The sequence below is a fragment of the Jaculus jaculus genome, chromosome 8 (genome assembly GCF_020740685.1).
Source record: "Jaculus jaculus isolate mJacJac1 chromosome 8, mJacJac1.mat.Y.cur, whole genome shotgun sequence".
Classification (NCBI taxonomy): Eukaryota; Metazoa; Chordata; class Mammalia; order Rodentia; family Dipodidae; genus Jaculus; species Jaculus jaculus.
The window spans coordinates 44608138-44624649 of NC_059109.1; the positions used below are offsets into that span (position 1 = coordinate 44608138).

Here is a 16512-nt window from a genome sequence, read left to right on the forward strand (position 1 = left end):
CTCTGTAACATGAACGAATGTGCTTAACCTTGAGCCTCAGGGTGTGTGGGATTGTTCTGAGCACCATCCCCCACCTTCCCACGGAGTCAGACTGAGGCCTTTAGGACCACATAGTGAATACCAGCAACCGCACTGAGGAGGGTGTCTACTGGAATGAGGGGGAGGGAGAGGGGATACACGAGTATGGCCTCTTTAAAAAAATATTTTTTAAAAATACTTAACCTGGGCTGGAAAAGTGGCTAAGCATTTAAGGCACTTGCCTCCTACAAAGCCTAAGCACCCATGTTGGACTACCCAGATCCCACATAGGCCAAACACCCACAGTGATGCATGCGCAAGGTCACACATGCACACAAGGTGGCGTATGCATCTGGAGTTCAATTACATTGGCTGGAGGCCCTGGTGTGGCAATTCTCTCTTTCACACTCTCTCTCATAAAAGTAAAGGCCAGGCTGTTGGGCTTGCCTCAAAAAAAGAAAATAAAAATAAAGATTGTGAAAATGTACTTAACCTTTCTGCAAAGGATTACCCCCAACTTGCTAAGGAGATTTACAGATGATTGTCTGTCAGCCACCTGGCCACAGCGGGCATAGAATCTATAGTCAATGCTCAGCAAAGGGCAACTGTTACCATCGTTACTGAAGAAGATCCTCATTCCACATTTCCCTTTGAAGCAATCATTTGTAGAACACTCTAAATGTCACAGAACTGCAGAAGTAGCCCCGGCTGAGTTAGGATTCACTCCAGAGTCTCAGGCTACAGCGATCCTCCTACCTTTGCCTCCCAAGTGCTAGGATTAAAGGTGTGTGCCACCATGCCCGGCATTGGTGACTTCTTAAGACTTCAGCAAACAGAAATGTAAGCAACTTCCTCTATATCTCCAGATACTTTTTTTCTATTATAAAACCTGCTAAAATTTGGAGAAGTCCTTGTTTCCTAGTTCATAAAAGGTTTCCCTTGAGATTAAGTTACAGAAGCCCCACAAATAAGGTGCAGGTTGGATGAAGCACACAGGGAATGCAGACAAACTTACCAACGGTGGAGAATCGAACCGCAATGGGAGTCCTCTTTCCAATATGCTCAAACACCTTCGCTTTGCAGTATCTGGTGATGTCGTGTGTGACCTCAAAGTAGCCAAAGGCACCTAATCAAGAACAAAGTCTTATGGGCATTTCATACAACAGTAATTTTTTACTAATAATTTTATTAATTTTTTAGTAATAATTTTTTTAAATTATTTATTTATTTATTTGAGAGTGACAGACAGAGAGAGAAAGACAGATAGAGGGAGAGAGAGAGAGGATGGGCGCGCCAGGGCTTCCAGCCTCTGCAAACGAACTCCAGACACGTGTGCCCCCTTGTGCATCTGGCTAACGTGGGACCTGGGGAACCGAGCCTCAAACCGGGGTCCTTAGGCTTCACAGGCAAGCGCTTATCCGCTAAGCCATCTCTCCAGCCCAACAGTGCTCAATTTTGCAATGTAGCCCAACAGTTCTCCATAGGTACATCTTTTAAACTGGGTTAAAACTATGCTATGTGTTTCTCTCTCTGCATTTTGATTCCTTTATTGAAGTGTATGATGAAAGGTTACTTTTGTGTGTGTTGAAGACTGAACCTGGAACCTTGCAAAATGAGCATGCTACTACTGAACTACATCCTCAGCCCTTTGTTTTTTGAGACAGGATATAGCCCAGGTTGATCTTGAACTTAACCCACCTGTATCTACCTCATGAATGCTGAAATTGTAGGAACGTGTGGCCACAGCAAGCTGGAAAATTACTATTTTACAATTTTATTTGATGTATAATTTATAATGCAAACTCAAGAAATTTCCTTATTGACAGATAGTTTTCTCATCTTCTTAGAATGGGGATTTTGCACTTCTATGAAAGGAAAGGAACTGCTTCTGTGTGCTAAGATTCTCCAATACTTTGAGGAATAGTTTTGACCCCAGTGTTATGAAAAGAGCCTGTTATGAGTCAAGAACAAGGGTCTCACCAGCTCCTTTAGCATGCACAACTCTCTCAGGAATTCTCTCCCGGTCAAAGTGTGCCATTTCATCAGTGAAGACCACATCCTGAACAAGAAGTGGCCCACGGGGCCCTGCAGTCATAGAATTAAGTTTGTCTCCTACGGGGTTCCCACCTCCAGTGGTCAGGACATCTGGCTTCTGTGTGAACACAAAAGAAAAAGGAATACAAGAGTCAGTGCTGTCAAACCCTTAACTCACACTGCCTTGAGATAAAACACTAGCAATGCGTCCTTCTTGTACCCCATTTTCAAAATTCCTTTGTCCAAAGTAAATTGAGTCAGCTCTCAAGAAACCTTTGACAACCCACACCACCCAGCCTGCTAAGACGCCTGCTCTGAGGAGCAGAAAAAATGGCTAAATGCCTGTCAAGTGCTCAGCATCCACTTTAGAGTCATCAGGCTCTACAAGCATGAACCTACCCAGGGCCCTCCAGAAGGACACACGTGCTCCACACTGAATGCTCAAACAGGGAAAAGCTGGCGGAAGCACTATTCCCGCAGATGCTACGCGTGACATGTCTACCACACTGGGCATGCTCAGGGCACCGACCAGACCATGAGCTCATTTCTCTCAAGTTCTGTTTGCCAGTGCTCTGCAACAGCATTTCTCAACTTAAACAAAGCTGTAACTTTTAGTATCCCCCAAATTAACTTAATTTCTGTTAAGATTGATTATGGTATTAATGTTCTAAAGATGTCAAATGCCCTCAAAATGGGAGAGGTTATTTTACCATATTAAAGAACTAGTTTTAACCCAGCCGATTTTCCAACTTCAGTTACATCAGAAGGCTCTCCCTTGGTGTGGTGATAGTGTTTCAGTCCCACATGATTCTGAGTAGCTCCTAGCTTTGTTGTATCCCATGGTCACAAAACACTTTTTCCTTTTTTATCTATCTATTTGAGAGAGAAAGAGGCAGATAAAGAGACGGAATGGGTTCAGCAGAGCCTCCAGCCACTGCAAACAAACTTCAGCCACATGCACCCCCTTGTGCATCTGGCTTACGTGGGTACTGGGGGGAAAAAAACCTGGGTCCTTAGGCTGTATAGGCAAGTGCCTTAACTGCTAAGCCATCTCTCCAGCCCACAAAGTAGGTTTTAAACATTTTTATTAGCATACACCACTTGCAAAAGTGGGTTTCACTGTGAAATTTTCATACAGGAACATAACATACTTCAATCATATTTACAAACTTATGGTACTTCTAGACACAGGTAACTGCCTCTTTGGTGGCTTCCCTTAGTCCCCAGGGTATCAAGAAATAGAAGGATGGAGGGAAGGTTCTGGTTTTCTCCTTGAAGAACTCAACAGCATCTACCATTCAAAGTCAACAGACCAACTTCAAGCACTGAGAAAGGCACTCTATGTATTTCCATACCCCTGGACTAGTTTCACTACCCTTCCACACCTATCCTGCACATTAAAAGAAAGATAATGCCTGCCCCTTCTCCAGAAGGCAATGTTGTAAGGAGTGGATACTTACAAATCTATACGTGGGGATGGGCCCTGGATTCAACCCTCAGCACCCCCAACAAAACCTATAAAAGCCCTTTGGGCCATATAAACACACTGTGGTGGCTTGAATGTAAAATGTTCCCACAGCCTTAGGTGTCTGTGATCAAGCCCTCTACTTTAGTCCACTGGAGCCTTTGGAAGGTGGGGGCCCTACTGGAAGAGGTGTGTTGCTAGGGGCAAATCTTGGGGTTAAGGAGTCTAGCCCTACTGGGTGTTGAAACCTGGCTCAGCCCTTCTGGGTGTTGACATCTGGCTCACTCGGGTGGTTTCCTTCCGGCAGGGGTATGACGCCTGCTCTCCCATGGTTTTCTCCACCATTATGAAAGTCATCCTTTGAAACTAAGCCTAAAATGAACTTTTTTCTTCCATAAACTGGTTCTGGTTGAGTATTTTGTCACAGTAACAAGAAGATAATAGACAATGAAAAAATATTGGTGTTTGTAAAAACCATAAACACAAATCTAGTACACAGCAGCCAATTTCCTTTGCTCAATAACTGTTTTCACATCAGAATGGGAAAAGGTCGACCCGGCACCATGGAGAAGCCAGGAATGGTGGCCTCACAGCCTGAGCCCAAACTCCAGCTCAGTGCGTCACTAACTATGCAGCTCCTGGCAAGGTATTTCTGAGTCTCTTTCTCTCTCTCGCTCGTTCTCTCTGTCTCTGTCTCTGTTACTCTCTCTCTCTCTCTCTCTCTCTCTCTTTCTCTCTTCTCCCTCCTCCCCTCTCTCCCTCCCTCCCTCCTGATACTAGGGATTGAACCCAGGTCTTTGCACATGCTAAGCAAGTGTCACAATGCAAACAAAATATTAAGAATCGAGCTGGGCGTGGTGGCGCACACCTTTAATCCCAGCATTCGGGAGGCAGAGGTAGAAGGATTGCCATGAGTTCAAGGCCACCCTGAGATGAGAGTTAATTCCAGGTCAGCCTGGACCAGAGTGAGACCCTACCTCGAATAAACCAAAAAAAAAAAAAAAAATTAAGAATCCCTTCCATTTCTCCACTCTGACCAAACAGTTGTCCTAAATTATAACAGCTTTCCTCACACCCTCTCATGTATATGCAATTCCTTCAGAACAAACACACCAGAGAAGCTTTAATAATCACCAGCACCAAAGACAGGCCAGTGGGCAAAGACTCCCCAACTTCAGAGGTTTAGGGTGGCATTAGATAGGGCTTCTGACCTAAATTTTAAAATGCAGCCTTGGAGAATTGCTGGGGCTCACTGGTGGACAGCAGCTCCAGGTAGAGGGAGAGATCCTGTCTCAATGACAGAAACATGCACATGAGCAACAAGAGAAGGACACCCCACACTTGCCTCTAGCCTCCACAGACGTGCAGGGGGTGTGCACTTCTGCACAGGCATGTGCATACACCACCCATCACACACACCACATACTCTACTCACATCCCCCCAAAAATATCCCTTTAAAGATGGGGCTGGCATAAGAAAAATTACTGTTGCTGGACAATTGTTAGAGCGCTCTCTCTCTCTCCTCTCTCTTTCTCTCTCTCTCTCTCTCTCTCTCTCTCTGGCTGGAAACAGCTCAGTTGGCAGAGCACTCACCTAGCATGCACAGGTCCTGGATTTGAACCTCAGCACTGCATAAGCCAGGCATGCTGGTGCTCATCTACAATCCCAGCCCTCGGAGGTAGAAGCAGGAGGATCCTAAACTCAAGATCTTCAGCCGCCAGCCTGGACTACATGAAACATAGATCTCAAAAACAAAAGCAGGGCTGGAGAGATGGCTTAGCAGTTAAGCGCTTGCCTGTGAAGCCTAAGGAGCCCGGTTTGAGGCTCGATTCCCTAGGACCCATGTAAGCCAGATGCACAAGGGGGCACACGCGTCTGGAGTTCGTTTGCAGTGGCTGGAGGCCCTGGCGCACCCATTCTCTCCCTCTCATTCTCTCCCTCCCTCCCTCTCTCTCTCTCTCTCTCTCTCTCTCTCATTATTTCTCTCTCTCTCTCTTTGCCTCTTTCTTTTTCTGTCTCTCTCTCTCAAATAAATAAATAAATAATGAACAAAATTTTTTAAAAAAGTAAACAACAAGGCAAGAGCCCTCTCCAGAAAAGTGTATTTGAATGTGTCAAGATACTGACATTCTGGCCACCAGATGTGCAAAGCACCCACCCATGCCTCTCCTAAGCCACTTCCTGCTGCACCCCCACTGCCTGTCAGGCAGGGCCAAGTGTGTCCTTCTGCGCCCCAGAGGACAAAACATAACTGCTTTCTTGCTTTTTTTCCTTTCCATACAGTACGCTCCTTTCACCTCTCTCAGATACAAATGCAGTGCAAGACAAAGGTTTGTGGTTCCTCGTGTGAGCAACTGACATAAAATAGCCAAGACAACCCCCTTTTAAATAGCAGGAGGAAGCAGCAACAGCCTGCACCTCCCCTCCCCCCCCCCAAAAAAGAGGAAAAATTTAAACATACAAGTTTAAATTCTGATCACATACCTTTAGACAAACATACTATGAAAATTGCTGCAGGAATGGGGGAAATGGCTAAGTGGCTAAAGGCACTTGCTTGCAAAGCCTGACAGCCTGATTCAATTCCCCAGTACCCACGTAAAGCCAGATACACAAAGAAGCGCATGCATCGGAAGTTCATTTGCAGTGATGAGGGACCCTGACATGCTCATTCTCTCATTACCTATCTATCTCCCTACTTTCAAATAAATAATAAAGAAAAATACTTTTTTAAAGTGTAACGTAAAAATAAATAGTAAACTGCTGCAGACTGTGGCCTGTCTAAAGATTGGGCACTATGGTAGAGGTAAATTGTAAAGTAAAATTTGGGCTTTGCAGTTTTGGCCACAGCCAGCATTTATCATGAAGAACCTTCCTGGGAGGAGAACAGCTGACTTCCTCTTCTGAAGTACTTTATCAATGCAGCTTCCCCTTATCAGTTCTCTTTATTCACAGAACTCTCCTATTTTCCCAGTTTTTAACTGAAAGATAGATAATATAAAGTGCCCCTGACTTTCTGTCACAAAGGAGTGTGATGGCAGCTGCTCATTCCCAATGATCAACATAGAGTACATGTGACTTTTGCTAGCAAGCAACTGCCTGATGCTACATGTATTTATGCATCAAGGAGTTGCGTGCCTACGATGCATAAACCACATACATACAGAAAACCAGACTGGCCTGGGATTCAAGTTTTTCATCTGTGAAAAAGATAGTAAAAAAGAGACAAGTGGGGCTGGAGAGATGGCTTAGCGGTTAAGCGCTTGCCTGTGAAGCCTAAGGACCCCGGTTCAAGGCTCAGTTCCCCAGGTCCCACGTTAGCCAGATGCACAAGGGGGCGCACGCATCTGGAGTTCGTTTGCAGTGGCTGGAAGCCTTGGTGCGCCCACTCTCTCTCTCTCCCTCTATCTGTCTTTCTCCTTGTGTCTGTCGCTCTCAAATAAATACATAAAAAATGAAAAAAAAAATTAAAAAAAAAAGAGCAAGTGGAAAAATAATAATGCCCTGGCCTTGGAGGGGGGGGCTAGATGTATGTTTGCATTTTGACTGGAAAGACAGGCTGTGCCTCCCCCAGAAAAATCACCACAGGGCTGACTGCTCCTGATAAGGGACAGTTGTTCATGCCCAGGGAACTTGAAGAAAGGAGCCAGACTTCCATACTGGCTGGGGGCAGGGGGGGGGGGGCAGCAACCTCCCAAAGCAAGGAGGTACAGAGGGCCCGCATTCTTCTTGCTTCCCTATTGGGCTGACGATCCCAAAGCTTTTTGAATTCAATTAAGGGAGCAATCTCAGCAAGCCCACTGGACAACATGGTTCCTAAGCCATAGTCTCCAGCAGAAGTTTATACCTATAATCACTACCAATCTGACTCCATGTTTCTTAATTAAATATGGGGGTAAAGGGTGTTACATATTAGGCTCACTCAAACCTCAAATAATAATGTTATTATTAGTCAGGGCATTATACAGACATAATCCTAAGTCTTTATTTAAGGAATAGTACTTATCCCACTCCACAGCTCACCAAGTTGGGCTGTTCCCTCTGAAACTGTGAGCCAACACAATCCTCTCCTGATTTAAGATGCTTCTGTCTGGTATTCTGTCACAGTAGCAAGAAAACCGCCATAAAGAAGACAGAGTCGGGCTGGAGAGATGGCTTAGCAGTTAAGTGCTTGCCTGTGAAGCCTAAGGACCCCGGTTCGAGGCCCGGTTCCCCAGGTCCCACGTTAGCCAGATGCACAAGGGGGCGCACGCGTCTGGAGTTCGTTTGCAGTGGCTGGAAGCCCTGGCGCGCCCATTCTCTCTCTCTCCCTCTATCTGTCTTTCTCTCTGTCTGTCACTCTCAAATAAATAAATAAAAATTGAACAAAAAATATTAAAAAAAAAAAGAAAAGAAGACAGAGTCGAAGAGAAGGATCAACCAGTGTAATATGGGAACCTCAGTGGGGTCTGGATTTGAACAGTGTTGAGAGGGAGTAAGACAGACTGGGTGAGAGACCGTAAGCCTGCCCTCAAGCTCAGTGACTCTCCAGTACGATGTATCTAGTACAGCCATGGCTTTAATCTGTTATAGCAAAACTGGCCACAGGAAAAGGCACAAGGAGTGCAGCCTGAAAGAAACCAGGCCCAAGCTTGCAAGAGTCCACTCCAGAAGTCACACAGGCTACATCTAATTTCTTCAGCAGCAAGTTATGGTCACACATGTGAAATGATGTGTATCAGGAAAACTCATTCAAGATGCAGTATGGAGGGTTAATCCAGAATTGGCAATATAGGCACCCCCAGGCTTCCAGAAGGACAGCAGGCATTCAGGATGAACAATGTCATAGGCACAGTTTAAACTTGGCTCTTGGGAGTGGCAGGAGTCCTGTGAAATCCAACTTCCAGACACCAGGCAAGGGCCAGCTTTGCAAGCATGTCTTTCTGGAGACTGTAGTCTCATACCTGTGATGGTCACTCTTCTTCAGGGATAATCAGAGTAAAGGACACACTGGCTGGGTTGTCTGTTATTTTTTTTTTTTTTCTTAGGTGTAACAATGGTATTGGTAAGGAGTCCTTACCTTTTTGGCAACAAACACTGAAATATTTGCATATGAGATGGCATCACATCTGCAACTTGCTCCAGAAAATGAAGGGGAAGCAGGTGGGGCAGTAACCAAACAAGATCAACACTGAGGCTGAGGGCCAGGCACAAGGAGGCTCGTCACACTGGCCTCTCCTCCAGGACTGCTTTGACATCTGCCACTATACAGGTCTTGGGAGTGTTCAATGAAGACTCAAAGAAAAATATCTAGTAAAAGAGATATGGGGGACTGGAGTGATAGCTTAGTCAGTAAACCATGTGTTGCACAAGCATGCCCTGAGCTGGGATGCCCAGAACCCATGTAAATGTCAGGTGTGGCAACATGCGCCTCTAATCCCAGCATTTGGGAGGTGGAGACAGACAGATCCCCAGGGCAAGCTGGCTAGCCACACTAGCTGAATCGGTGAGCTCCAGGTTCAGCAAGAGACCCTGTCTCAATATATAAGGTGGAGAGTGCCTGAGGAAGACACTCAAAATTGACCTCTGTCCTCTACATGCATACATATACACACACACATTCAAACACACATACATATGTGCACATGCCCCCCAAAAAAAGAATACGGAAGAGTTCGGAATTCTGGCCAGGCTCTGTTCTACTTTTCCTGTACGGACATGCTTAACCAGACAGGACAAGAGAACAGCACTGTATACCAAATACATATTAAGCAACTGTCTGTATCAGAAATGTTGTCTCTTGTCATGCCTGGGAAATGTGAAAAACCTTAACTTCCATGGTGGCCAGGTGATCCTAAGCTCTGAATGGAGTCTCATGTGCTGTCTTTTAAAATACAATGTAATTTTAAAACATTCTAAGTATGTGAAAGCCCTACCCCCAAACACACACAAGCCCACCACACTAACAAGATTCCCAAGCACAGAAAAAAGGAAAGCACAACCCAGGGAGAATGTTCTATCTTTAAAGGCAAAAACGTATGCTTAGCCAGGCTCGGCATTTGGGAGACTGAGGCAGGAAGATTACTAGTTTAAGGCCAACCTGGACTTTACAGCCAAGTTCCAGGTGAAACCTATGCTTTCTGGACCATAAACTAAGACTTCGTACTGAGATACACTTATCTAGTTTACAAATTGTGCCTCGGTTGTAAATCAATATGAATTGGGATAGTCTAAACACAAGAGATAAAAATGGTACTTTATTTATTGCCTAAATTAACCTATATAGTCCATCTAAAGAAGGAAATAAAATAGTCCAAGTGCTCAACAAATAAGATATCCAATGAAGTGGTAAGCAACATAACATAGAAATGTAAGGGAAATTGAAGAAGGACAATGAAAAGCTAAGCCCATGTCTCGCTGAGGAACAGCGATGGTGAGCACCCTCCTCTCAGGGAGTCCTCTCCCCACAGCATCCCAGCTGCTACTGCCTCTGCACCCCTTGTGGCCCACCAACCTAAGGAACGCGCCTATTGATTTGGGAATACACAAGAAGTGCAGTGTGGAACACACGCGTTATGGAAATCATGAATATTTGCAAAGGGGACACGAGAAAGGTCTAATGGGGAAAAAAAGGGGGGAGACAACAATGTAAATTATTTCAAAATAATAACCTTTAGCCACAAAAAGGGGGGAGACAACAATGTAAATTATTTCAAAATAATAACCTTTAGCCACATGGGTCAATAACAGGCAGCAGTAGTCCAAGATCGAGCAGTTGCTAGACAGAAGTCCTTGCAGAAGGATTTTCTGTGTAAGGTTGCAGTGGCCCTGGTGTAATGCTGTGGTTCTAGCAGACTCTTTTATAAGACTCTTATATGTTATTTTATCAGGTATATTTAGATAGAAAGATAGATAGATCGCTATAGATAGATACAGATATAGACAATACAGGTATAGATCAATGTACAAATATATGTATGTATACATGCACATATGTGCATGGATAGCTAGATATGAGATTCACCTCCTTCACAACCTCTCAACTTTACTATAACTTTTGTTATTATTTTTGTTAAGGTTTGACACAAGCACATTTTAATTGTGCCAATTTTCACAGGCCTCTGGCTACCAGCAGCACACACAGCAAGGCAGAACGACCAAGTACCTAACAAGCAAAGGATTGCCCATCCTCCCCACCTAACTGCATAGGGACCGAGACAGCAAGAGACAAAGGAAAACAGTCATTCCAAGAATGGCTGAGAAGAGAACCAGCAGGTCATTTTAGTTCCAGAAAAAAAGCAATAATGTTTTTCCAAGGAAAACGATAAATGCCAGGCTCCATACTCCGAGTCAGACTGGTGACCACAAGCTGATCAAACAGTTACTCGATTATCTCGAAGGAGAAATACTTCTTTTTCAAGCAAAGCCCTGTTATATTACCTCTCCAAGAGCCAACACATTAAAGCAGTTGCTGGTACTTTTTGAGTTATCCCCTTCTCTACTTCAATGCTTCCAGCCAAAAATGGCCAAAACATTGCTACTACTTGTCAATAATAAAAACATTCACAATAATCTCACAGAAAAATCAAACCTTGAAAAAAAACACAAAATAACTACTGCAGCAGAGGTCTTTTTCTGTCTTGAAAACATCTTAAGTCTGGTAACAGTAAGAACTGGCCTAGCCTACGTCGAACTTCAAAATAGGCAAATAGAAGAATTTGGATGGAAAGGCATGTAAAACATGAAGGAGGGCTGGAGAGATGGTTTAGCAGTTAAGGTGCTTGCCTGTGAAGCCTAAGGACCCAGGTTCAGATCCCCAGTACCCACGGAAAGGCAGATGCACAAGGTGGTGCAGGCATCTGGAGTTTGTTTGCAGTGGCTGGAGTCCCTGACACACCATTCTCTCCCTCCACCCCCCCCCTTTCTATCTATATCTATCTAGATATATATTTCTTCCTCTTTTCTCTCTTTATATATTTTTCCTTTTTTTCGCTCTCTCAAGTAGAGTGAATTTTATTTTAAAAAAATGAAAATTTAAAAATGAAGGATACATAATCCACAAGTAGAAAAGTCCTTTTCTCTTTGTACTAGAAGCTGCAGTCATCATGGTACTGAGAAAGAAAATAAAAATGAAGAAATGAAGATGAATTAATATTTGTTGATGTACAATCAACTTCTCAAACGGGCTACACATTGGCTAAGGAGTGGAAATGAAGACTTCGAAAATATTTCTATCTCTCATGTCTGTCCTGCTGACACACCATGACTTTTCAATTCTGCTCCTAGATGATTCCTGTGCGAAATGAACGGATAAATTCCTACGCTACTCCCTCTCCATCTCTGTCATTCTGTCAGGGTACCATCAACATGCCTGTATCAGGGTTACCCTAAAAAATTCAGGGTCTGCTACAGACAACTAGTCCACTGATAGAATGGACAGGCTCAGACCTAGCAGATCCCAGGTAATAGGGAGCTGTGTAAAAGGTCAGACTTGAAATGTTTAGACTCACCAATGTGATCAGAGGGTATCAGAGACAACTTATCAAACTTAAGAATCCCAAAGGATGAGCCCGTGCATCCCAAACAGTGAGCAACAGAAATCTTGTCTCCATCCCATTCAAAGTGACTGGGGAATCCCTATAGAACCCCCTCCTCCAGTGCATTTTGAGAGAAGAGAAATGAAGACTTTTCAGGTGGTTCCAAGTAATGCCTATGAAGACTACCCATGATTCGATGCCCAATTGTTAAGGTTTACAAAGCTCCCATTTCTCTTGTCAGCAACAACTTCTGTCAACAGGAGATGCCCAATAAACTGCTTTCGAGTATCCAACACTATGGTTCCAAAGCATCTGGTTGTTGAGGGAGAAGCTCGCAGAGCATTCTCCTTCAGTTCCAAGATTTAAAGTTCATAAAGTCTAGTGGAAAAAAAGCTGTGGAAATGGCTCAGTCAGCAAGATGCTTGCCACACAAGCATGAATTATTGAGTTCAGATCCCCAGCAACCATGTGTATTAAAAAAAAAAACATTTGGGCACAGCAAGGGCATGCATAATCGTAGCACTGGGGAGACAAGATGGAGACAGGAAGATGTCCTGGGCTTGCTGGATAGCTAATCTAACCAAATTGGTGAGCTCCGGGTTTAGTGAGAGATTTCCATCTCAAACAATAAGGTAGGGAGTAATTGAGGAAGACGTCTCTACTCTCCACATGCATGTGCACACACATGTACACACACAAATACATGAGCACATATATACAACATTCACACACATACACAAAGGAGCAAAAGAAAAGGCATTTAAATATCAGAAACTAACACTGATATATTCTTTAAAAAGAAGGGTTAGGGCTGGAGAGATGGCTTAGTGGTTAAGTCACTTGCCTGTGAAGAAGCCTAAGGACCCTGGTTTAACTCCCCAGAGCACAAGGTGGTGTTTGTATCTGGAGTTCGTTTGCAGTGGCTAGAGGCCCTGGTGTGTATATATGCATGCTCTCGCTCTCTCGCTCACTCTGTCTCTCTCTCTCTCATAAATAAAACCAAAATATTTTAAAAAGTATAAAAAGAGGGGTCAGGGATGAGGCTCAGTTGGTAAAGTGCTTGCTGCACAAGCATGAAGACCTGAGTTCAGATTTCTAGCACCCACATAAAACTGCAGGCATGATATTATGTGACTGCGATCACAGTGCTGGGGAGGAAGACACAGGAGAATCCTCAGTGCTTACTGACCAGTTGATCTAGTGAATCAGTGAGTTCTAGGTTAGGTTCAATGAGAGAGACTGTCTCCAAGAATAAAGTGGAAAGTAATTGAGGAAGACACCCATTGTTGACCTCTGATCACGTGTACACACACACACACACACACACACACACACACACACAAGCATGTATACTTAAACACACACATATGCAAAAATAAGTAAATATAAATACATACATATGTATTTTTAAAAAATAAAAAGAGGGCTGGAGAGATAGCCTAGCAGTTAAGGCATTTACCTGCAAAGCCAAAGGCCCCAGGTTCAACTCCCCAGTACCTACGTAAGCAGCTGCACAAGGTAGCTCATGCGTCTGGAGTTCCTTTGTACTGGCTAGAAGCCCCGTTGCACCCATTCTCCTCTCTCTCCCTCAAATTAATTAATTAACTAATTTAATTAAAAGAGATCATGCCTGCTAAGCCTTAGGATACTGGTTCTGCCTCCCAGATAAAAGGCTGGATAGATTTTTTCACCCAATGTGAAATGTGTGTCTTACGTAATACAATAAAGTTGGCTTCCTAGGTCCAAAGGTAGAGCACATTCCCCAGCCTCTCTGATAGTTAGATGTGGCCCATAACAGAGTTCCAGCCAAGGCAATGAGAGCGGGAAAGAGCCTGACCCCTCAAATTCCTCCATACATTAAATCTTTCTGTGACTGAACAGTAGGACTTTAAGAACCTCCTTCAACTGGGGGGGGGGAGCCTTAGCAGCTGTGAAGAACAGACCACCTACTCACTCCCTTCAACTTCAAACCACTTTGGAGAATCAGGTAAGAAAGGAATTTCTAATGTGCTTATGACATTACACGTGTTGGGATCCATTACAATAGCATTATATAGGCCACACACGATTTAACTTAAAAACGCATGACGAATCAACAATAAGAAACAATGCAAATTTTCAAAGGACAAAAGACTTCTAACAGACACTGCAAGGGAGTACATGCCGATGGTCAGTAAGCATGAAATGCAATGCAAACTGAAACCACAGCGAGCAATGACTAAACTTAAAGACGCCAAGCTCTGGCAGAAGTGAGGCAACCAGAGTGTAATACACTGTTGATGGGAGTGTAAGATGGCACAATCACATCTTCTCCCGAATCAGCCATGACCCCAGAATTCAACGAATCCATTCTCAACATTCTGTTTGTCTTGTTTGCTGAGAAGGACCTTGCCATGCTATCCAGAATGGCCTCAAGCCTGTGATTCTTCTGTCACCTCCCTAGTGCTGGAATCACACACATGAACTTCCCAAGTTAGGCATTAAAAAAAAGAAAATGAAAGCACAGGTGCACAAAAATACTAGTATAGGAAAAATCACATAAACTTATTTCTTAACAGCTAAAAACTGGAATTAATGCAGGAGTCAGGGAACTATACAAGCAAATGGTGGTGTGCCCATATAACAATGAACTGCTAAGCAAAGGAGGCGCAAGCTACTGGTACATGCGCCAGTGTAAAGAATCTTAAGACACTTTTGGTGACTTAAAAAAAAAAAAGCCTTATATATAAAAGTCCATAAACCAATCAAAGCCATGGTTTCCTGGGGCCACTGCGGGGGTTGTCTAGGAAGCATAAGGAAAATTTTCAGGGTGACAATAAGCACCTATATCTTTTTGTAAAAATATATATATATATATTTATGAGAGAAAGAGAGGCAGATAGAGAGAGCTGAGAGAGAGCCACTGCAAACTACAGACACATGTGGCACTTTGTGCATCTCACCTTATATGGGTACTGGGAAATAGAACCAGGATCCTAAGGCTTTGCAAGCAAGCGCCTTAGTAGCTGAGCCATCTCTCCACCTTGGGATCCACTGCTATATGTGTTTATTAAGCCTCGTGGACCAGAAAACTTAATATCTGTGTTTTGCTGTGTGTAAACAGCACCTTAAAAGTAAATATGAACAAGGGGGAGTTCTCCATTTGCCTGCTTGCAGTGTTTTAAGCGTAGAGTATACTAATGATGAGATGCATTAGACAATTAATAAGTTACTGGATATATGAAAGGGTGGACAGATGAAATCATCTGATTCTAGGTATTTATCAAACAATTGTGGAATCCAGATGGTCGATATATATAGGTGGGCACTATATGTTTTTTTTTTCATCTTTTCTGAATGCCTTACACTTTTCATAATCAAGTATTTGAAATTTATTCAGGCTTCAGGATATGCAAAATTCTTTTCAGAGAGGTTAGGCATTTATCCTTCAAGACCTTAGCAATGTTCACTCAGAGTAACACAAATTGAGGAACAAGACAACAGGAGACATCTGCAGTGAATGGCGATGCCAAGGGCAAAGAGGACGTCAATATTTCACCCAAGTCCCCGTTACACGGGTGCTCGTTGGCCAGCTGTGCCTCACATGGACAACTGTGTCAGGGACTTACTGACTCAACAAAAGTTAATAATTCTCTCAAATACGGAAGAGGCAAGCTTGTCTCAAAATAAAAGGCTGTCCTTGAAAAATGAGTGTGTATGGTTTACTTTATTAAAATGACACTACATTGCCTGTATTTTTCTCAATTCCTCAAATATCATGACAACAGTATGAACCAGGATTTAACAGCCGCTGATTTTGATACAAGTCCTAGCTCCAAGAAGCTCAGTTCTAATCTTGAACTGCGTGTCTTTAAGACCGTCTCTGGTTGGCTTTAAGAACTAACTCGAGCAACAGCTGACTACCTGTATACAATGAAGGACTTAAGAGAATAAAGGCCCCCTTCACGAAAGCCACAATCCACGAGGAGCTGCTATCCGTTCTCAGTTCAGGAACATGAGCTTGGGTTAGAGAAAGTCGGGCTCCTGTCCTGTCTCTGCTGTATTAAGCAGCAGCCATGGGACCCGAGCATGGGCCAACTGTCATAAAGAAACCTCCGAACTAGATGCACTCTGGTCTGCTCCAACGTCCTCAGAGATGCTTTTGAGACTCGGCACCCTTGGGTTTAAGCCAGGAATGTCCCATCATGACTACTGTGTTGAAATCGCACCCATCTTTAAGGACACTATTCAGATGTCTCCTGTTTTGCCTTGCCAAGCAGGTCCCTCTCTCCACCCCGCAGAGAGCCTGTATCAGCACTGGATGGGACTCGTGTTTACGTGTCTAGCCTCCAAGGCTCAACTCTGGACTTCCCAAGGGCGTGGTCTTACTTCATGGGAATTTGTACACTCGGGCCCTGCATCTGCAGGTACTAAAAGAGCACTCAATGCATGAACTCAAGGATTGCTCACTTTCAGCTCCAAAAGGCTGGGCCTGATGTTTC

The 16512-nt window shown here is 43.8% G+C and overlaps 1 protein-coding gene across 1 annotated transcript in view; it reads right to left on the reverse strand.

Moving 5' to 3' along the window:
• Positions 1-16512, reverse strand: part of Cat (catalase) — a 41106-nt gene that overhangs the window by 23968 nt on the left and 626 nt on the right. Inside the window, exons 2-3 of the mRNA XM_004660823.2 lie at positions 1999-2170; positions 1034-1144 (exon numbers count right to left, since the gene is read on the reverse strand). Coding sequence (XP_004660880.1) covers positions 1034-1144; positions 1999-2170 — 283 coding nt within the window. The remainder of the gene's footprint in view (positions 1-1033; positions 1145-1998; positions 2171-16512) is intronic.